This window comes from Crocodylus siamensis, chromosome 12 (genome assembly GCF_052110815.1).
Source record: "Crocodylus siamensis isolate JL-2025a chromosome 12, ASM5211081v1, whole genome shotgun sequence".
NCBI lineage: Eukaryota > Metazoa > Chordata > Crocodylia > Crocodylidae > Crocodylus > Crocodylus siamensis.
Genome location: NC_143406.1, coordinates 12316010 through 12339455, shown reverse-complemented (window position 1 = coordinate 12339455; position 23446 = coordinate 12316010). Strand labels below are relative to the sequence as shown.

At 45.0% G+C, this 23446-nt stretch overlaps 1 protein-coding gene across 6 annotated transcripts in view; it reads right to left on the bottom strand.

Moving 5' to 3' along the window:
- Positions 1–17973, bottom strand: part of PRKCZ (protein kinase C zeta) — a 205876-nt gene extending 187903 nt beyond the window's left edge. For 2 of the 6 annotated variants that reach the window (XM_090024033.1, XM_090024034.1), the window contains exons 1-2: positions 17780–17973; positions 16049–16253 (exon numbers count right to left, since the gene is read on the bottom strand). In XM_090024033.1, coding sequence (XP_089880159.1) covers positions 16049–16182 — 134 coding nt within the window. In that variant the 5' untranslated portion in view covers positions 16183–16253; positions 17780–17973. The other 4 variants (XM_090024029.1, XM_090024030.1, XM_090024031.1 and 1 more) reach the window with 4 other exon arrangements.
- Between the last annotated feature and the right edge of the window lie 5473 nt (positions 17974–23446).

The window sequence follows — 23446 nt, the reverse complement described above, 5'->3', positions numbered from 1 at the left end:
GGCCTGTCAATTGCATTAGTCTGCTACAGTGCACATGTACCTAGACATTTCTCCATCAGAAAATGCAACTTGTAAGTGGTCATCAACAGTTTGAGTTGTGCACCTTTAGATTATTTTTCTGAAGTTCAGTTTAAAGTTTTATGGGCCTAAATTGAAGGTTTTCCCTACATTGTTCAAACTCAATGTTTTCTTTTTCTAATCCCCCAAATGTTTGTTATTCCCCATTTTCTATATACACAAGTGCACAAGTCAATTAGCTGTTAGGGGGTACAGACAGGTGGACTTGTTGAAGTCTACCTATATCTTCAAACTGTACATTGAAGTACCAGGGGTATAATTTAGAAATATTGTTCTCAAGGCAAATGGGTTTTGAGATTGCTAGTTTCCACAGTCAGGAGAGGGTCAGAAAGCAATCAATTCATTGGTGAAAGGAGTCATACTATTCAGAACTACATTAGATTCTTAGACTTCCTAAGAGAGATAGTACAAGCATATTATTTCATGTCTTCTCTCCAAAATATTTTCTTAAACTCTGCAAACAAGCAAATAAGAAGAATTAACTACTACAAGCTGCTAGTGAAGAAGAGAAACTACTAGAAAAATGCAAGGACAACAAAGGAAATATTTAAAGTAAAATTAAAGTTTTAAACTGTTACTGCAAGCACCGAGAGCAGTTTTGGTAGAATAAAGTTGCAGAATCAACAACATAATAAAACTCAATGGCGAGACTGATGTCCTTAACAAAAATCCACGTTTATTTTCCACGTTACACCTCAGAATAATTAAGAATCCTGACATTTTTCTACTAGAAGACAACACTGGATGTAGGGTACACATTTGGCTGATTTTTTTTTCCAGTTTTCCCATCAAAATTGATATTCTAAAGAAGATACAAATTAAGGATCCAGAATAAAATTTAATCTAATTTGTTAACTTTACTTAATACTAATATATTGAACAATCAAAGTTGAAGAAAATTTTGGATCCAGAATTTCTCCCACAGTTGTACCTTCAGTGGTTACTTAATACCTCCTGTTTAAATACGACTACAAACTGCTAACATAACTAATGTAAACAGGCCCATTATATCTTAAGATACTTTACAGTTAAGTAAATCATGCTAAGTGCAAAATGCTACCTGGGTTTAGGCCGCAGAATTCCCACTAAAGTTCAGTGGAAACTTGATGCATGTACTACAGCAGAATCAAGTATTAGATGCTGAACATTTTCTGGAGGTGGGATATGGAATACCCTGCCTCAATACAAATTAATGAACCAAAGACTAGCACATTTCAACTGTGTTAACCTGCCCAAGTGGCACATATTTCTGATGAAAATGCGTATGGATTCCCCCCCCAAAACAAGATGCTAATTATTTATACACATTTTTGATCCCACATTTATTGCCAACAACCAGGTTAGCTAAATCAGGGCCTAGCCTAGCAGTGGGCAAAATACAGCCAGCAAACCTGATCTGGCCTCCCAACTGATTGGATCCAGCCACGGCTACCTCACAGTGCTCCGCATGGGGCCAAGGACAACGGTCACCTGGCTGCAGCTTCCCCCCTGCCCGGAGCGGTGCAGCAGGGGCGGCACGAGAAGTAGGAAGAGAAGCCGAGCAGCACACAGACTGCTGCAGCTGCACCAGGAACAGCCCTGCTGGGAAGCTGTACACACTGGCCAAAGCTGGGGTCAGTGGGTGCCAGTACAGCACAGGCTGCCCTGAGCAGCAGCAGGTGAGACTCAGGCCCATGCAGAGAACCACAGGGGCAGTGCAGACCACATACTAAAGGTTATATGTAATCCAGATAAGCAAAATATTTTAAGAAGTCATGTGACAAATACTGCACAAATCTGCCCTGTACTTCAGTCTCCTTTACATAGTTATTTATGCTACGCTAGAAACTCGTCACACCCAAGAAATACCAAAGCTTCCATGGTTCCCTGGAAACAGACTAATACAAGACAAGGAAGCTGTAAAAAGCATGAATGTTCTAAACAGCCTATTTGTTTAATCATAATTTCAGAAAGGTGCATCTGTTCTATCAACTAATACTTTAAATTATTCAGGTAGCTGGCAAATAATTCTTGACACTACTTCTACTGTTTGACATCAGTGCTTTAGTGCTGTTTGTCACATCTGTTTATACAGCAGCAAGAATCCAACGCAGACACTGAAGCACTCATTATACTATGTTTAGCACCAAGAATAAACTGTTGCTTATGCAGACCTTTGTGTTTGATCAAACGCAACCAAAACAAAAATCATTAATTCTGGGGCCCCTGCTTTGTAAGCTGACAGGTACTTTGCTCCTTTGCAACTGAGAATAACACTACACAATTCCGTATGATCATTAGAAAGCGTTAGTACTACGATAAAAATAAATAAATTAAAAGAAAATATCACCTTCACCTACAAAATACTATCTGCTTAACTCATGAAAATTACTGAATTGTTGCAGGAACAAAGTTTTGCAGTTGCTTCTCCTAAATACATTCATGATATTCATATTCTTTCTCGTGAATTCTAGCAATACAGCAAATATTATCATACTTACTAAATACTGAAAAAAGTTTTGATTCATTTCTTAATAGGCAATCCTTACACATTACTACCGCCTCCTCTTCAGACCATCCTGTCTTTGCCAGCAACTGGTCTCAAATACTTCATGTTAACTTCTGTGCGTGTTCACTGTTAAGTTCCTTTCTAGAACCAAGGTAGCTCTCATGCTGTTTTACTTCTACATCCCCTCAGGAACTTCCACAAACTAGGCAGTTTGTAAATGAGTAAGTGACTACAGTTTCACGCAGTATGCATATTTACATCTGAAGACAGAGTTTCAAAGCAGCCTGCATTTCTGCCCACCTTGAACATATAGAACAGCTCACCAATTCTGCCATGCCAAAACTGAAGTACCCTTTTAATAGGAAGCCCATATTGATATTTACTTAAGTTTAGAATAAAAATCCCTACCGATCTGAAACTATGCACTGTTCTCCTCTAAGCCTTCCATCCAAGAATTTCCAGACAGTTTATAAGCACTCATTAAGTCTCTCAAATAATGATGTGAGGTTAAGTGTTATAAACACACCATGCTAACCAGGACTACCATATTTTCACGCATATAACCCGTGGGCTATACACTTTTTTACAAACTTGATGGGGGGGGGGGGTGCGGGCTATGCAGAGTCTTTAGAACAGCACACCCTGTCCCCGCCTCCAGCTCTGGCGGCCAGCAGCAGGGAGCAGGACTCTGCAGGGGAGGAATGAGGAGCTTCAAGCTCTGCTCCCCACCGCCGCCACCGGCCACACTCTGCTGGGCATGGCCGCCGGAGCTGGAGCCCGCAGCTCCTTATCCCTCCTCTCCCCTACAGAAACCACAAGTCTGTCCCCAGCTGCGGGCTCCAGCTCTGGCAACTGTGTCCAGCAGAGTGCGGCTGGCAGCAGTGGCAGGGAGCGGGGCTCACAGCTCCTCATCCCTCCCCTCCCCTCCCCTGCAGAGCCCATGCTTGCAATCATGTCTCAGGGTACAGGGAATACACAGAGTATTTTATAAAAACACAATTTTCCACAGGTTATACACGGGTGCGGGCTATATGCGCGAAAATACGGTAATCACTGCTGATTATCAAATTTCACAGGTTACCCAGCAAGAGTAATATAATAAAACAGCAATAATAATGTATAGCAAAAGCTGTGTTAACCAGCACTTTACCAGCTGGGAAACTGTTAACCAGCATCCACGGGATGCAGCAAAAGCAAAACCGGAAGTACCACTTCCAGGTTTCGCCGCTGCAAGCAGAGTTTTTCTTTGCCACTTCTTCAGCCCATGGCAAAGCAGCCTGCGTGAGGCAAAGCAGCCTGTGCAGGTCCTCCCCTCCCTGTCCCCTGGCACACTGATGCTGGGGGGTGCACATTTCATTAACCGGCATCCCCTGGTAACAGAGCTTTTACAGTATCACAAAGTGTTTTCCCCATTTATTTTCACAAATATTATTTAAATAAAAATACGTCAAAAGTCAATGAGCCTCTACTAAAAACTCTGGAGTTAAAGAGTAATTGAAGAGGAAAATATCTTATTTTTGAAATCAAGCTTTAAAAACATGGCACAGTATTTCATGTCTTAAGGCAGGGGTAGGCAATGTTTTTTGGCAGGAGTGCTGAAAAAACCACAATGTCTACCTTGGAAAGTGCTGGAGTGCCAGCATGCCAGAAAAACGGAGGTAAATTGCAGGACGCACTGCATATTAGTATATTTAATAATCATAAATGTTGCCTTTGTTGTTGTATATTCCTTTTTTGTTAAGCATGTTGCAACGAGAGAGAGAAAAAAAGAGAGAGAGGGCTTGTATATTTGCTTACAGAGAGGGAGAGAGAAAAAGGGAAGGAGAAAAAAAGAAAGAAAGAAAAAGGAAAGCAAAGAGAACCAGACACATGTGCACACACAAACACACAGAACCAGATGCACGAATGCACGGAGCTGGGCTGCTGGGCCCCTGGACAAAGTCTGACCCTACGACACTCTGAGCCTGCCAGAGCCCCTGTGCTTCCTTGGGGAGCCAGACCCTGGGCTGTAGCACAGCCGGCCGAGGCCCAGGCCCAGAGCCTGCCCATCAGGCCAACCACCCACCCTGCGCAGCTAAGCCTGCAAAGGTGCAGTCGTCCTGGCAAGGGGCAGTGCCAGCCTCATCGGGGGGGGAGAGGGTGCTGAGCCAGTGCTGGGCTCAGGGTGGGTGGGAGTCAGGCAGGCTCAGGTGCAAGCCCTGCTGCAAACAGCCTAAACTTCATGGCTGGCAGCAGTTACCCAGAGGCAGGGCTGGCTGCAGCCAGGAGGCTGCAAACAGCTGCTCTGGCATCAGCTCTGTACCAGCAGGTGCACACGCGCCTCCAAGTGAATCATGTGGGGAGGAGCCCAAGGCAGCGCAACCCCATCCTCTTCCCTGCCGCCAGCACAGACCTGATGACTGCACTCCAGAGCCCACCACAGCTCTTTGTAGTCAGCCTGGCATCAGCTCCACACTGGTGGCGATCGTGCGCGCATCTCAGAGCAGAGAGCAGGAAGACGGTGCTGCCTCAGACCCTATCCCCGCTGTGTGTGCAGTCACCGCCAGCACGGAGCTGATGCTGGGGAGGTGGAGGCCAGCGCAGCTGTTTGCAGCCTGCCCACTGCCTGTTGCAGCTGCCCAGAGCCCAGGCTGGCTACAAACAGCTGCACTGGGTTCTAGAGTCATCATCATTTCTGTACTGGCAGTGGGGGAGGGGACAGGGCTGCACTACCTCAGTCCCTTGCCTCACTGTCCACTCCAAGGCACACATGCACCCACCGGGATGGAGCTGATGCCAGAGCCCAGAGCAGCTGTTTGCAGCCTCCTGGCTGCAGCCAGCCCCAGTTCTGGGTAGCTGCTGCCAAGCAGGAGCCTGGGCTGCTTGAAGTAGGGCTTGCAGCCTCCCAGCTGTTTGCTAGGAGCAGCCTGGGCTCCGTGGCTGGCAGCAGCTACCCAGAGCTGGGGCTGGCACTGACATGTCGACCAAAATGGCCTCACACGCCATGCTTGCCGGGGGTTGCCGACCTCTGTATTAAGGACTTGACCCTGGAAGGAATGCAGGGCCTACACTACCAGATGCAGAGGATCAGCAAAGTCATTACAAGGGTCAGAACCTGACCTCTGACTCCAGTAGACACTGTCATGACATTGCAGATGATGGATGTTCATAATTTCTTAAGTCTAAACTGGACCCTGCTCACTGTAAGCAAATATACAAGCCCAAAGCAAAAATACCCTGTTCAGAATAAAAGATTAAAAAGGGTGTTTTTCAAGCTGTTTTATATTGAAAAAGAAAAGGGTTTAAATAGAAAAAGATAACCTTTATGATTTTGAACATTTTACCTAAAGAACTAGGTTTGGAAAAAAATTAAACATGGATTAAAAGACACCTGCCGTAGGAAGGATCTTTCATTTACAGTCTCTCTCTATTTAAGTAATACGTTGAATAATATTCAGTGAGAGTGACTTCAACAATTTTGTTCAGGGTCCAGTTTAGATAAGAAATTATGAACATCTCTCACCTGCAATGTCTGCAATTTTAGAATCATCTACTGGTACCACTGCAACTAAATGCATCTCAGACAGTGACCCGGTATCTAAAAAGAGACCTTCTTCATTAAATTAAGCAAAGCTATGGATGAGGTAATAATCAAGATCAGCAAAGTCCAGCAAAACAGAGATGAAAAGACTGCACCGTTCATTTATGCAACCAATTCTCCTTCTCTTTTTGTTGAAAACAAACATGTCACAAACATGGTTCAATCTTTACGAACACGTTACAGTCCACAAAGAACAGATACTGCTGGAAGGTTTCTAGATCCATTTCCTTCTCGTACAGCGTAACAGAATACAAGAAGTTTAAGGGAAAAGCACCAAGTCTCATTGCATGGTGTAATATATACAACCATCCAGTAATATGTGCTTGTATGACAACAGAAGACTGGAGTTTTTCTCTCAGAAAAAAACTGATACATCAGGAAATGTCCATATTCCAGAATATTTAGAGGAAGTAGCAGTAAAAGCTATAATAAACTAAGCAAAAATTCAAGTGTCTTATGTGCAGCCTTGTCACAGAATCTCACAAATGTAGCAAAGATGAGAAGAAATTTAGACAATGAAGCAAAACTGACACACGAGCACTACCCCGAGTGCCAAATAAGCACTACCCCATCTTTAAATCCCCATCTTTAAATCCTCCATGAATAAAGAAAAATGCTGTTGAAATTGCACAATACTTCCATAAAAACCAGTTTGCATGAGCTTCATTGAAAACAGCTGGGGGGATCCAAGCTAATTCTCCTCCAAGACATGCAATGGAATTCAGTGACCGACTGCTTTGTTAAGAATTGGCTCAGTCTGATGGTCAGCTTAGAAGAAAACTGTGAGTAAAATGATAGCAACATCACAACTAGATAGTCAACATCTGACTAAAGAGAAACGTACAAGATATACTGAATGCACTAAAACCTATTTTCATAGCCTTGGACAAACTACAGAAAGATTGTCGCTGTACTGCAGATGCTGTTGAAATTTGGAAAGAACTTCTAACAGCATTAATGCAAGAAATACCCAATAGCAAATTTCATAGATTTTTAAGGTTAGAAGGGACCTCAGTAGATTTCATAGATTTCTAGAGTCGAAAGGAATCTGGTAGATCATCGGATCCGACCCCCTGCTCCAGGCAGGAAAGAGCGCTGGGGTTATGTAACCCCAGCCAGATAGAGGCCTGTCTAATCACCTGAAAATCTCCAGGGTACGGGAAAGCACCACCTCCCTCAGAAGCCCATTCCATATTTTGGCAACCCTTACCATAAACAATTTCTTCCTTATGTCCAATCTAAATCTGTTCTCCTTCAGTTTCTGGCCATTATTTCTGGTAACTCCATGGAGTGTCCTGGTAAACAGTGTCCCCTACTCCCTGCTGCCCCCCACAACGAGTCTGTAAGCAGTCACGAGATCACTTCTCAGCCTTCTCTTGTAGAGGCTGAAGAGAGTCAGATCCCTCAGTCTGTCTTCATAGGGTCTTACCTGCAGGCCCTCAACCATACGAGTAGCCCTCCTCTGAACCTTCTCAAGGATATCCACATCCCTCTTGAAGTGCCGCACCCAAAACTGGATGCAGTACTCCAGCTGTGGCCTCACCAATGCCACATAGAGCGGAATTATCACTTCCCTAGACCTGCTCATGATACTCCTGCTGATGCAAGAAAGAGTGTGGTTAACCTTTCTTATTACCTCGTCATACTGGTAACTCATGTTCATTTTTGCATCAGCCAGGACTCCGAGATTTCTTTCCACTGTTGTGGTACTCAGAATGGTACCCCCCAGTCTATAGGTGTGTTGGAGATTCTCTCCCCAGGTGCAACAACTTGCATTTATCCTTGTTGAATTGCATCCAGTTCTGATCTGCCCATTTCCCCAGTCTGTCCAAATCTGCCTGAATTCACCCTCCGCCCTCCAGTGTGTTTACTATGCCCCATAGTTTAGCGTCATCTGCAAATTTGGACAAGGTGCTTTCAACATCTTCATCCAAATCACTGATGAAAATATTAAACAGTACTGATCAAGGACAGAGCCTTGGGGGACACCACTGCCCACATCCCTCCAGGGAGAAACCAATCTAGCCACCATCACTCTCTGAGCGTGTCCCATAAACTAGTTTTTCACCCACCTTACTGTGAAAAAATCCACCTCACAGCTACTCAGTTTGCTCATAAGAACTGGGTGTGACAGTGTGTCAAAAGCCTTTTTAAAATCCAGGTAAATAATATCTACTTCCTCCCCTGCATCTAAGCACTTTGTGACCTGGTCATAAAAAGAGACCAAGTTAGTCAGGCAGGATCTGCCTGCTATAAACCCATGCTGGTTGCCCCTTACCATTGTGTTGTGTTACCCGCTGGCCCCCTGCAAATGTGATCCTTTATGATTTTTTCTAAGGTCTTGCTGAGAACAGAGGTGAGGCTAACTGACCTATAATTACCCAGGTCCTCCTTCTTCCCCTTCTTGAAGTTAGATCGAGTCCAACCGCCTGCCCTGGGCAGGAAAGAGCGCTGGGGTTAGATGACCCCGACTAGATACTTGTCTAGTCTCCTCTTAAAGACCTCCAAGGTAAGGGGAAAGCACCACCTCCCTTAGAAGCCCATTCCAGATTTTGGCAACCCTCACCATAAAGAAATGTTTCCTAATATCTAATCTAAATCTGTTCTCCGTCAGTTTGTGGCCATTGCTCCTAGTAACCCTAAGGGGCGCCCTGGTAAACAGAGCATCTCCTATTCCTTGCTGCGCCCCCCACACCCTAATGAGTTTGTAGACAGCCACAAGATCCCCTCTCAGCCTTGTTTTGCTGGAGCTGAAGAGATTCAAGTCCCTCAATCTCTTCTTGTAGGATCTTACCTGCAGACCCTTAACCATACTAGTAGCTCTCCTCTGGACCCACTCAAGGTTATCTACATCCCTCTTGAAGTGACATGCCCAGAACTGGACACAGTACTCCAGCTGCAGCCTTACCAATGCCGCATAGAGGGAAAGTATCACATCCTGAGAGCTGTTCATGATGCACCTTCTAATGCATGAAAGTGTGGTTGGCTTTACTTATCACTTTGTTACACTGAAGACTCACGTTCATGTTGGAGTCAACTGTGACTCTGAGATCCCTTTCTGCTGCTGGCTGCTTAGAAAGTCACCTACCAGTCTGTAGGTGTGTTGGCGACAACTCCTCCCTAGATGCTGCACTTTGCACTTACTTTTGTTAAGCTGCATTCTATTTTGTTTTGCCCACTTTCCCAATCTGTCCAAATCTGCATGAATTTGCTCCCTGCCCTTAAGTGTTCACTTTGCCCCATAATTTGGTGTCGTCCGTGAATTTGGACGGAGCACTTTCTACGCCCACATCCAAGTCACTGATTAAGATATTGAACAGCACTGGTCCAAGGACCGAAACTTGGGGAACTCCACTGCCCACATTTTTCCAGGTTGAAAATGAATGCCCACCACCACTGTCTAGGTGCATCGCATAAACCAATTCTACACCCACCTGACCGTGTAATAATGTACGTCACAGCCGCTTAATTTATTTATAAGAATGGGATGCGACACTATATCAAAGGTTTTCTTGAAGTCCAAGTAGATGACATCCACCTCAACTCCTGCATCTATGTATTTTGTGACCTTGTTGTAAAAAGAAACAAGGTAAGTCAGCCAGGATCTACCCACTATGAAGCCATGCTGGTTGCCCTTCAACTTTATTTTTCCCTACTGGACTCCCACAAATGTGATCCTTAATAATTTTTTCAAAGGTTTGCCAAGGATAGAGGTGAGGCTAACTGGCCTATACTTACCCAGATCATCCTTTAAAATTAAAGTTAAATTAAATTTATCTTTTTATTTAATATTAAACTTAACTCTATTAAGAACATCGGCATGAAAATGAGGTGAAGCAAGTGCTTGATCTACCCACTTCTTTTACTGCCTGTAATTTAACTTTAATTTAAAGGATGATCTGGATAACTATTAACATCGGTGTCAGTGCAAGGGTCCACCCCATCCACCCAGGATGGCAGTACGGGCTACAAAAGTAGCAGGGCAGGAGCCATGGGCGCAGAGGAGATGTGCATGGGAATAAAGGTGGTCACCATCTTCCTCATTGAGGGCCAAAGCAGTCAGGAGGCAACCGTGTGCGTGTTATAAGCCTTTTTGTTTGTTTGTTTTAGATTTTTGTCAGTACTTTAAAAGGCTGTGCACTACTACTAAATAACAGATCAGCATCGGCTGATACATTTGGTTAATCATCAGCTATCGGTAGTGGCCAAGAAAACCTCGAATTGGTGCACTCCTACTTTTATACTTATTGTTGCTCTATAATTTAAAAATTCACCTAAGTAGGAGTGCATCAATAAAGATTTTTGGGGTCAATACTGATGGCTGGATTATTACCAAGCCATATTGGTTGATACCAATCCAATTGCCAATAGGCAAGCCCAGCAGCTTGGAGAGCAGCATCTGGATGGTAAGTCTGTTGGGGACTTGGGGGGGGGGGGGGAAGGGGGAAGAGGGGGCTTATGGCAAGTTTTGGGATAGCTGCAGCCCAGTGGTTCACAACCTGTGGGCTAACATGGGTGCAGGACAGGGCACATGGAGCCAGCTGCCTCCCTCCCAGGGCTGCCCAGCCCCCCAGCTTTAACCCTGCATGTCACTGCTGGCAGCAGAAGCCTCTCACCCAGGCAGACAGATGGGGGTCTGAGTGGGGGGATCATGCCACGACACGGCAGCCAACCCTTTGCAGCTCAGTACCAGGCCATGGTCTGGTGGTTAGGAACCTCTAGTGTAGCCTTCCCCCCTCCCCACCACAGCCCCCTCTCCCAGCACTATCGCCATCTGCCCCAAGCACAGCCCCAGCCCACCCCCACCCAGGAAGAGCCTAGCCCTATCCCTGGCTCCAGTCCACAGCGTGGAGCCCACCTTTGCCCTGTGCACAGATCCGGGGGGCATGTGCCCCCCCATGCCTGCCCCAGGGGTACATGGAGCAGCGGGAGCCATCTCCCACTTCCTGTACCCCCTGGATGAGCTGTGGTTCTGTCCTGCACTCCAACTAGGCTGGGCAGTGCCTGCCCAAGTTCCACTCCCTCCCTCACTGTGGGGTCTCAATCTGCACCCCCACATCCCTTCCCTGGTCCCAACAGATTTAACTAGCAGATACTGCTCATCAAGCTCCTGAACTGCATTCCTGGCTGCATGCATGCTATAGCTGGACACATGTGCATGGCATTTATCAGCAACATTAAATCGGCCACATCAAGCAAAAAAGCCAACTGCTGATAACGTCAATTTTCCCTTCATCAGTGCCAATACGATATGGACCCATGTATCGGTGCACCTCTCATTGTCAATTACTGTTAAACTCAATATTTATATTTTTTTCTGGAACTAACAAAAATATGTTAACGACTATGCAATGTTTTAGTATTTCCCACAAGCTACAGAAGAACCGTTTCACAAAAATTCCAGAGGGGACCTTTATGTCACTTAGAATCGTATCACAGAAAATTAGGGTTGGAAGGGACTTCAGGCGTTTATCTAATCCAACCTCCTGCTCAAAGCAGGACCATCCTCAAGTATATCATCCTAGCTGGATCTTAAAGAGAAAGCTTTTCCCAATACGGCTTTCCCCCACTTTATGCAGGTTCTGTATGTGTGAATTCATTCTTATGCAATGACACTTTTTCATACCAAAACTAATTCTACACAAGGTAAATTAATTCTTATGCAATCAGTGTGGGAGAAGCTCAGTCAGCTGCTTTGTGTGGTGCATTGTGGGTGTGACCGCACCAAAACAGTCTTCTGTGTGGATCCGTGCTCCTCGCTCATCATCTGCAACACGTTTCTATAGTTGCCATCCCCATTAATACAATCAAGCCCAGGGTACTGTCATGTCTGCTGCTGGCAAGTACAAAAATTGTCTTGTAAAAGCAGTAGAAACGGGCCTGGAGGTCAGTACAGTTGAGGTTTTAGAATGTGTCCCTATTTGTTACATTGTGAAGTGGGTTCCCTTTATGAGAATTTAAGTTACGCACTGTTTTCCAGGAACACATGTACAGTATAAAGCAAGGAAAGCCTGTATCGAACCTAAACATCCCTTGCTGCAACCTGAGACCATTGCTCCTTATTCTGTCATCTGCCACAACTAAGAACAGTCTAGCTACATCCTTTTTGGAACCCCCTTCAGATAGTTGAGGGCTGCTATTAAATCCCCACTCAGTCTTCCCTCCTCCAAACAAAGTAAGCCCAGTTCACTCAGCCTCTCCTCAGAAGGCATGTGCTTCAGCCCCTTGACCATTTTCACTGCCCTCCACTAGAATCCCACCAATTTGTCCACATCCTTTCTGTAGTGGGGGGGCCCAAAACTGGACACAGGACTCCAGATGTGGCCTCACCAGTGCTGAATAGAGGGGGATAATCACTTCCCACAATCTGCTGGCAGTGCTTCTACTAATACAGCCCAGTAGGCCATTAGCCTTCTTGGCAACAAGGGCACACTGTTGGCTCTTATTCAGCTTACTGTTCACTGTAACCCCAGGTCCTTTTCTGAAAATCTGCTGCTTAGCCAACCTGTACCCATGCATGAAACTGTTCTATTCCAAGTGCAGGACTTTCCACGTCTCCTATTTGAATCTCATGAGATTTCTTTTGGTTCAATCCTCCAACTTATTGAAGACTCTGAATCCTAGCTCCACCCTCAGTTTATCAACTACTCCCCCACAAGCTGGTGTCACCTGCATACTTGTTAAGGGTGTACTCCATCCCATCTTCCAGATCATCAGTGAAGATATTGAATAAAACCAGCCCCAAGACCAACCGCTTGGGCACTCTACTCAAGACAAGCTACCAGCTAGACATCAAGCTATTGACTACTATCCTCTGAGCCTGATGATCTAGCTGTTTTTCTACTCATCTTGCAGATCATTCATCCAACCAACCCATATTTCCTTAGGTTGCTTGCAAGAATACTGTGGGATATTGTATCAAAAGCCTTGCTAAAGTCAGAGTATATCATATCCACTGCTATTTCCACATCTAGAAGTCATCCTGTCATAGAAAGTAATCAGGTTGCTCAGGCATGACTTGCCCTTGGTGAATCCATGCCGACTGTTCCTAAATCACCTTCTTCTCCAAGTGCTTCAAAATGGACTCCTTGAGGACCTGCTCCATGATTTTTCCAGGGACTGAAATGAGGCTGACTGGTCAATAGTTCCCCAGATCCTCCTTCCCTTTCTTAAAGATGGCCAGGATATTTGCCTTTTACAATTGTCCAGGACCTCTTCTGATCGCCATGAGTTTTCAAAAAGTGACAGCCAGTGGCTCTGCAATCTCACTGGCCAATTCCTTTAGCACCCTTGCATACATCCTGTCCAGCCCCATGGGCTTGTACGCTTCTAACTTTTCTAAACAGTCCCCAACCTGTCTTTTTTCCCCTCTTGACTGCTCACCTCCCCACAAACTGTGCTGCCAGGTACAATAGTCTTGGAGCCAACTTCAGCCTTTTCCACATCGCGCCACTAGGTTGCCTCCCCTATTTAGTAAAGGACCAATACTTTCCCTGATCTTCCCCTTGTTGCTGACACTTGTAGAAACACTTCTTCTTACGCTTAGTCTAACCTACTATATAGCATAGCCATGACATTCACCCAAGCATTCTCTCAAGAGGAGAGACTTCAGTTAAGCCAAATAATTCAGTTCTCAAAAAATTAAAGTGTGTGCTACAGCTAGTGAACTGAAGAGACACGCATGGGTTTCTGTGATTGCAGTGAACCAATTAGATGAAATACAGCCAAATGATCTTGCCTCAAACTATATCGTTTCGTAGTTGGTCGGGTCGGAAGGGACCCAAGCAGATCATCAAGTCTGACCTCCTGCCATGGCAGGAAAAAAGTACTGGGGTCAAACAACCCCAGCAAGGTGTTCATCTAGCCGCCTCTTAAAGACGTCCAGGATAGGAGCCAGCACCACTTTGCTTGGAAGTTGGTTCAAGATCCTAACTGTCCTGACAGTGAAGTAACGCCTCCTGATGTCTAATCTGAATCTACCCTCTACCAGCTTGTGACCGTTATTTCTAGTCACTCCTGGTAGTGCTCGGGGGAACACTCCCAATGCCTGCTGGTCCCCTCTGACTAGTTAGTAACAGGCCACTAGATCCCCCCTCAGCCTTCTCTTGTGAAGGCTGAACAGGTTCAGGTCCTGTAGCCCCTCCTTGTAGGGCCTGTCCTCCTGCACCATGCTACATAATGCAAAAATGAGCACAAAAAACCCTGACACTGAGCTCAGAGAAAATTCATTCCTAATCCCAAATCTTGGGGTCAGTATGACCTGAATATATGAACAAGTAAGTTATCTGACAGAATATTTTGTCACACTGGTCCACTCTACCAGATCTGTACTTGGATTTTTCCCAAATTACTGACAATTGGTGTTAGAATTCAGACTCTCTCATTTCCCTCAAAAGCCTAAGCAATCCTGAAAGACATTCCATACTAGTTTTTCCCCAAAACTTAAATAAGAATATCCGTGTCAATCTGCTGATTGCCTGGTTTACAAATTTAACTACAAAAATAACACCTCAAAGTATGCATATATAACCACAGCTAGGATGCACCCAAAGCACTGCTTAGAATTGTTGCCCTTTTGTGCGCGTTGTGCAAACACTGAGACAATCTGTCCCAAAGATGTAGCCAAGTTCAACAGACTACATTATCTCATAAAGGGTTGAACTGGATCAGCAAATACACCTAGATATAGTACATCTGTTTCTAAACACACACCATTCCGAATCAGTTTTGAAACAAAACCAAGCAGCAGCAAGTCAAAAAGAACAAACCAGAAACTTCTCTCACTAGTTTTCAGAGACCAGGGACAGCATTTCACTTCCCTTGGTGCATCTAAATGAGTTTTCCAGTCATACAAGTAACAGTTTTGCCACTTATACACATTTTTCAATTTTATTTTCCTTGCAGTATACATACACAAGCAGAATGAACATGCATAGTAGACTACATGATTTCTGGGTACACATGCAACTATATACATGCATACATGAGCATAAATCCCAGAAAAAGCAAGGAAGAAGAGGGTGGCCCTTTTGTGTTTCAGCTCCAGGATTTGAAGCTGCATCTCTCCAACTTCCCAGAACAGTGCTTGGACAATTAAGGGCATATATTACTGAGTGCCTTTTCTAGTATACCTCTAAAACTAGCCCTTTGGGCAGCCAACAGGGATTTATGGGGGGTCCAGGAGGAAGAAAGCAAACTTGTGTGCATTTCAGCCTTCTGATTACTGACACAAGGAAGGAAGCACCTTGCTCCCAATGGGGCAGAAACCGCCCCACTATATAAAACCGCTCTCCATCCATTTTACTTCATGACTATTAAAAGCAAAGGGCAGTGGCTCAGCTTTCAAAGGAACACTAAAGAGCCTAGTCTCTTGCACAGTGGTTACAGCAGTATAACAGACCATAAGAAAGGTGGAGGATCAAACCTTCCCTGGGCAAATGGGGTCTAGAACACAAGTCTCTAGCTTCTTGAGTACATGCCCCCACCACTTAGCTATGAGTGCTAAAACATGGGAAAGCCCCCTGTGCTTTTTCCAGGACTTATGAAAGTATGTTACATGTGGCTAGTATAACATACTGCAACTCTCAGTCTAGAACTACACACATTCACTGCAAAAGAAAACACAATTATGAACTGCACGTGAAAAACATTATTTACGTAGCTGGAAAACTGCCATTTAGATGCCTAAATGGAAGTAAAACTCCACCATAAACAATAAAGTAGCAACTGATTTAAGTTTATTTTAACACTCAAGAAAGTCTACAAACTTTGACCTGGAATGATTTGTTAGTATCTGTAGTACCACAGATTTCCATAACTATAACCAAGTAACACTACGGTCCATTCTGTTAGTGCAAACTGAAACTACATGTGATGTAGTGCTGAAAAACTGTTCAACTTACCCATTATAATGCGTTTTTACTCTGATGAAATCTCTGTTCAGATTCATTTTTGATCCCATTCTGCTAGGCATGATACTGATATGTAGTTTAAATAAAAATATTTTGCCGGTGTTTGGAAGAATCTTCCAAATCATTCAAAAAAGACGACCGATTTTGTGCTGAATTCTAATGAGCCCGTAAAATTTCCAGCTGATAGCCTGTCCATCTGCACACAGAAAAGAAAAGCAGCATATAAATGCACATATACACACACAGAGAATTGTTAAAATACAACAAATTTACATGTTCAGAGCCAAATCCTGGAAACCCCAGTCACTTTAAACCAGTGGCTCCCAATCTCGAGGCATGACGTAAACCAGGGTCATGGCGGGGGTCCATGCCTTGCTTCGCCCCTCCTGCCTGCAGGGCGCTCTCGTCGCATGGTCCGCACGGCTCTCACCGTCACTGCCCCCCACAATCCTGGCACAGCCTGGGCTCTACTGGCACCACTGGGCACACGTGAGTTGGTGGCGAGAGTGGGGGGTCACAACCTGAATTTAAGGTCGCAGCAAAAACAAAACAAAACAAAACACACACCTGGGACCCACTGCTTTAAAGAATACATCTGAAGCAGTTGGACTATTTGCATCCATAGGGCCCTTTGTCCCACAGAGGAATGACTATGGAATAAGCTACTAGTAGTAAAACTTAATCAGGCTAGTTAAATTTTATTTTACACAATTATTCTGGTTTACAGAAGATCAAGCCTCAAAAGATTCCTGTTTCCACCAATTAAAACATTCATCCAGCACCTGCATAGACAAAACAATGCCATATCTGACAAGGGCATTTTTGGGGGTTTTTTTAACCATTTCCGAATTAAACTTCCAGCCCTTTAATCCCGAATAAAACACACTGCAAAGACAATCTTGTCTTAAAAAGACTAATGGCAAGGATCAGATCCCCTTATTTACAAGTCTCTTTTCTAGATTTTCTTTGCTTAGTCACACAACAGCATTTCACTTTTTCACGTCCAAAGCACCTTGCACACACGATAAACACTGCTGTATCGGAAACCAAGGCTAGTTACACTTGCCACGAGGGAGGAAGGGAGGTAAATCCGAGGCACGCAGGGCAAGCTCGGGGATGGAAGCGAAGCTTGGAACTTCCCAGAATCGCAGACACAGAGCGTGGGAGGGATCTCGGGAGCTCACATCTCATCCAACCCCCCCCACCCCCAAACACACGCGCTCACGCTCACACCCCCAGCAGAACCAGCCTCACACAGACTGGGGAAGACCCTGTTGCCCCCAGCTGGCTGGTACCCACTTGAACTGTGATAGTTACAGGGGTGTATTTGAAGAGTCTCACAGGGGGCTGCTGTTTCCCACCGGAGTCTGGGCCACGTGGTTTATTCTGGCCACTGTCCCTTCTGCCTACGGAAGCCTTCGGGGCACCCCCGCGGGTATTTGTTTTTCGGGGGGGTGGGAGAACCCGTATCCGGGAAGGGGCTGCAGCTGTTCTGGCTCCCGACTGGGAAGGTCTGGGAGCGCCCCCGCCCGCCTACCTGCTGCGGCGGCTCCTGCCGAGGTGGGTCCCGGCCCTTCCCGGGCAATCCCGCCCCGCGCCCCACCCCGCGCTGGAAGTTGCCCGAAGTACCGTGATGGGGGCAGCCCCGCTCCCCCGGCCCGGCCCGGCCGGCTGAGACGGCGGCGGCCGAGCCCCGCCTGCCCCGCGCAGCCCCGCGCCCACCTCAGCTCAGCCCGACTCAGCGCCCCCCGCCCCGCGGCTGCGGCAGCACCGGCGCCACCACTCCAAACATGGCGGAGCCAGCAGGTTAGCGCCCACAACAGCCAATAGAGCGCCTCCCACGCTACCTGCCGGCCAATAGCAAGCGCCGGCCCACCTGGAGCCAATCCCATGAGGGATCCCCCCCCGCGTCTGACCAATCAAAAGCTCGCATCCGTTACCTGGCCGGCAGGGGCCACGCAACCAATGAAAAAAAAGAAGGAGGCAAGCGAACACCTGCAGCCAATAGGAAAAGGGGATGGGGAACCTAGCTGATCTACTTAGTAACCGGGGCTGGATGGCCTCAGGGCTGTGGGCCTGCTGGGCCCTGGGTGTAGCTCTGTGGTCGCAGCTCTGGGAGGGTTTGGGGGGGGCAAGGAGCTGAAGCAGGGGGCAGTCCTAGTGTCTGGGGACTCCTGGCTTCTGTTTTCAGCTCTGCATGGCTTTGCTGTGGGCACATCACTTCAGTTTCCTGTCTGGAGGGCACTCTTGGAGTCGGGAGCTAAGTGCTGCCCAGTTTCTGAAGCACTTCAGCGTGTCCCGTGATAGACAACAGGGTGTTATTTGTGTCGTCACCTCTTGGGCCACAGATTTTGGCCCACGGAATCGCAGTGGCAACAGGAGGCGTCTGTGGAACCCCTCCCCCCCCCGAGACGTGGTAAGCCTTGCACGTTCGGTGGCAGCTCCTTCTGCTGTGTAAGTGTGTGCTACGCTTTCACATATTTTCTTTTATAATTTTAGGCCTTTTCTCCATACTTTATATCTAATAAAAAGACCAATTTGCTACATAATATATCATTATGTAATCAATTTCCAGGCACACTTGGAACAGCAGAGGTCACTGCATCCCTCAGTAAAAGTAACAGCTCCAAACCAATTAATAAATTCTTCGATGAAAAGAAGCCTCAACGTGCAATCAAAATAGAAGTTCCTCAGCGCGCCATTTTCCAATTCCATTCGGAAAGCACAGCTTCACTCCGCTAGTTTTGTGACCTTTTCAAGAAAATTCATAGCTTCCTGTCCTCATGCATCTGTGCATAGGGAGCAGACAAACTAATAGACTTAGTCCTGATCCATGCTCAGCAACTGTTTTTGTTTCATTTAGACATCACTTCTTTTGAAAAGGAGACACAAGTCAAACACCAAACAAATATTTTAAATATATTTTCAAAGGAGGAAAACAACAATCAACACACACAAAATGTGGGGACAAAGGAAGTGACTAAGAAAAACAAGCAACATCACCAATGATTTTAAAAAAACACAAACCCAATAAAAACCTCAAACAAGCAAAGGATGGTATATATGTACTGGTGATGCTGCTGAACTATCTAAATGTCCGTTATGGCCTGCATCTAAGATGTGTCAAAGGAAACAAGCTGATTTCCCCTAGAGGTATTGAGGGGTTATGTCTGCTAATTGAGATAGATAAAAGAGGTTTTTATTCTACTGCTGTTTTCCTGTAAAGAACTTAAAGTAGAGATGAAGAAACATAAAGCTTTATTTCCAGCTATGGCCCTTTACTTCCAGCTGTACACCCGAGTAGTGGTGGGGGAGGCAAAAGAAGGTATAAACCACAGAGGCCTTGATTTGACAACCTTTATTCCTATTAAGCAAGAATTAGTACCACTCCAATGGAGTCACTAGTAAGGTTTCAAAACTGTCCCTTAAAACTCTGTTTCAGTTTCCCTCTCTGGGCTAATGATACTTAAACTAAGTTCTGCAGTGGCATGTGGAGGTACTCCAGCTAGTTCACATAATGGGAGCAGTCGCATCAAAAGTCCACAAAAGCTAGTTTTACTTGCAGGGAGCAGTAGGCTGCTATAGCTGTCCTGAATTCACTAGCTGAGCTAGCTCATTTAGATATCACTACGCTGCACCATGTCCAGTTATATATAGATTTACCTTCACATCACATGATTTGGAAGAAATTAAGTTAGCCTATTAAGGTCTGGAAGATCTTTAGATGTACAATTTTTCAAAGTAGCTAGCATTACAATTTTTCTGGTCTGGGGTGAAGGGGGAGGGCAAAGGGGAGGGAATGTGATAGCACCAGTCCCAAGGATGACTGTGATGCCCACAGTGGGGAAACTACTCCTACCCCAGTCCAGCCCCTCAGAGTACCCTTCCCTTTTCTGTTATACCTTGATGGATATTATGGCATTTAGGAAGGCTGCCCCATGGTTTTAGAGTGACCCTCAGTTCACCTCAGCTTGCTGTTTAACCAGAACCGTAGTACTACTTGTGCCCAACTGGTCATAGTCTTGCACCTCAGACACAAAATGGTGGCACTCCTAGCTGTATCCTTGCCTTAGGGAACAATGTGCTTTAGGGGCAATAATCCTGGCCCTGTCTTCTCCCCCTGGCCCTGTCTCAACCTCTGTTCCCAACATGAAATGATACTGCTCTTTCTCTCTCATCCACCCTTGGGTCCCTGCTCCCTACAGGAACTTATGCACTGGGCCTGACTCAGAACCCCTGTGACCTTCAGACCACTCCCATAGTCACACTCCAAATCTCTGGTCAAAACAGAACTTGCACCCAATTTTGGATCATTACCCCACAGCAAGTCATGTTCCCCCTAACTCTCTCCTGGCTGCCTAGAGTTCTGCCCCTTTTTCTGCCTAGTTCCAGGATCTGCACTCCCAGTTACAGCTCTTATCCCTGTTGCCTCTGGGTTGCTTGCTTCCTAGCAGCTGGCCTTTGCTCAGCTGCCACAGCATGCCTGGTTCCTGCTGTCTCCCCTTAAAAGTAACAGGAGCCTCCAGTTCCCTGTTACAGGGAGAAATGTCTCCCCCACCACATCTTGTACATAAAAAAACTACCATGCATATTTACAGACTTTAAAAAGCAAACTATTGATATTATAAATGTATCACATTAAGGGTTTCTTTCATTGATTAATATAGCTTTTATCATTTTAACAAAAATGTCTCAATTGTTACTGCTTTGGAATGTTTCATTAAGTGCCCACGACTTTTAAAATGTATTCATTTCTTATTAGATGCTCCCCATGCCTATGGAAAAGGGTAGGCAGATGGCTCTTTTTGGATATGATGTCAGTTTCACTCTATGGATTAATTAACAAGGTTGTAATAGGTTCGCAAGTGCAACATATTGTAAGATCATTGTACCTGGCATATTATTTTTGAAATACAACCAACTCTGGTTGGCCTAAAGCCTGAAATCCTGAATATGTTCCCGAACCTGATTTTTTTCAGATTGCAAAACATTATGTTTTTCATATGCCATTAAGCCATCTTCAGCCTAATAAATTGACAGTTGTTTTAGGAGGGCTCACTACAATTAAAGTTAAAGATCTGCAAATATTCCTATTACTAATGCTATTTCTGAGAGGCTTCTAACTCAGCGATTCCAATTTGTGCTAGGTTGAAATAAAGGATTCAAGCCAGGATCCCACATTTAGAAAGAAAAAGGTGGGCGGGGTGGATAGAACCACTGGAAAAATGTATCTTTTATTGATACCTGATGTCCTCTTTTCATATTTAAGAGCACACCAGAAATTGAACTGCTCCTTTTGTGAGAAAAGAAAAAACTGGAAAAATATATTCTTTGGAAATACTTGAGTTGTATTTGAAAAGTAGCTTTGATCAGATCCAGCACAAATATGAGAATGCTGTTTAATGCAGCATCAGCAAATCTGTGGAGTCTAGATCTTTCTTTCCCTTTTCTGTGTGATGAATTGTGGTTGAACATTCAAACGAGTAAGTTCAGTGACAAAACCACAGGTTGGTAAGAACACTTGATGTCCATCTTCCTGGGGTCTGATCCCAGCAGTCTTTCCTGCTCAAGTGCAGGCAGGGCTGGACCTGATGATCTGTAAGGTCTCTTCCAGCCCTTAACAACTGTGAAACAGAGTCAAAGAATATGTCTTTGGAATATGTGTGGTAGCAGTTGGCACTGTAGTCATGAGGGTTAGCTACAGTACTCCTTAGAGAGTACAGTGAGGCCCTTGTTGGAAAGGAATTGTTGGTGGGTTCTTGCTATTTTAAATTTTTGATTAGTTCAGACTTGCTTGAGCTGATACTAACTAAAGGCCTACAATAATGCCCGCTAAAGTTCATGATCAAGCTTCTTGATGGGCTGGACTGAACTCATGCCACCTAGAAGAATGATAAGCATCTGATTGAGTAAACTCTTTAAAGTAAGGGTGAGTGTCATGCCAAATTACACCCCAACTGACCTTGGAGTTATTTTGGACTAACATAGGTGTGACTGGGCTCAGAATCTAGCTCTCAGGCACATGTTATGCCCTGATGAGTATTCAAAGTTAGCATCCAGGCATGAATCACAGTCATTAATGAGAGCTGAGTTTGAGTTAGCAAGGAATACAGGACTAAGCACTTAAGGCATTTTTATACATGTAAGTGCCACAGTGCTGGGCACTTTGAAAAGCGCCCAATGCTTCGATGCATTCAGTTGTATAAGTGGCAAAATGCACATCAGCACTGAGTAAATGGCATTGGTGCGCTTTTGAACTAAAACACTTAGACGGTGCTTTATTTCAAAAGCGCACTGCTGTCATTTTCTGCACGCTGATGCACATTTCGCTGCTTATACAGCTGCATGCAATGCAGTGCAGCGCACCTCAGCTCATGCGCAGAGTAGACATGATTATCGAGTCTGCTCTGAAAGTGGCAGATCTCCAGCGCACAGGACCAAAAAGTCTGTGTATTATAAATGCCCTTGGTTACAGTATGATGCTTACTAAGACATCATGGCTATGTGCTACCACTGTCTAAAGTATTGGTTTTAGGATATAGCATCTTCTGAGTTATTTTATTTTAAATGATACCTATTGGAGTTACGGAGCAGGTCTTCTTACAGGAATGTATGTTTATATATTTCCAGCAGATGGCAAGGTGTTCCTAGAGAACTGCTTTGGAGAAAAACACAGCTGAATACATGATGCACGTATATCAAAATGTTCTTCATTTTAATGCTTCTCTGGCTACTGGGAACTGTTTTTTAAAATTAGTGTATTAACATTAATCCTTAACATTGAATTGGGCACCATGTGTTACCACATTGCAGTGTGGTGCAGGTTGTTTTTCAGCTGTATATTCCTGATAAGAATTCTAGGAAGCATTTGGAATCAGCTGCACACTATCTCTGAGAGCTCCTGGGCAGCGCTGCTACTGCTGCAGTAACTTATCAAGGGTGCATTGTACTTTCCCCTTTATCGTGGTCCCACCTCCTCTGCACTCACTTTGACTAGCAAGAAACAGGCTACTGTTGTGCAGTGACTGAGAGAGTTCCTTGGATTCTCTGTTCCCCTAGAGCCTCAAGGTAGAGATGGGTCATGTTCAATCTTACTTCATCTGAAAAAGAACTGAGTCCACAGGGATGCAGTTTTATTTTTGTCTTAGGACCTCTTTAAAAGAGTATTTTACCATGTATAACTAAGTACATGAGTAGTCCTATCAATTTTAATGGAACGTCTTATATACATAAAGTAAGCTTCTAAAGGGTACAGTATTGGAAGCCCAACAGGAAACTGTTCTGACATGATGGAGACACAAGAGTGGTAAGAGACAAATGTGGCTGCACAGAGAGCTTCTAACATGCCTCAAATACCAAAAGAAAGTGTACAGCCAATGGGAAGTTGGA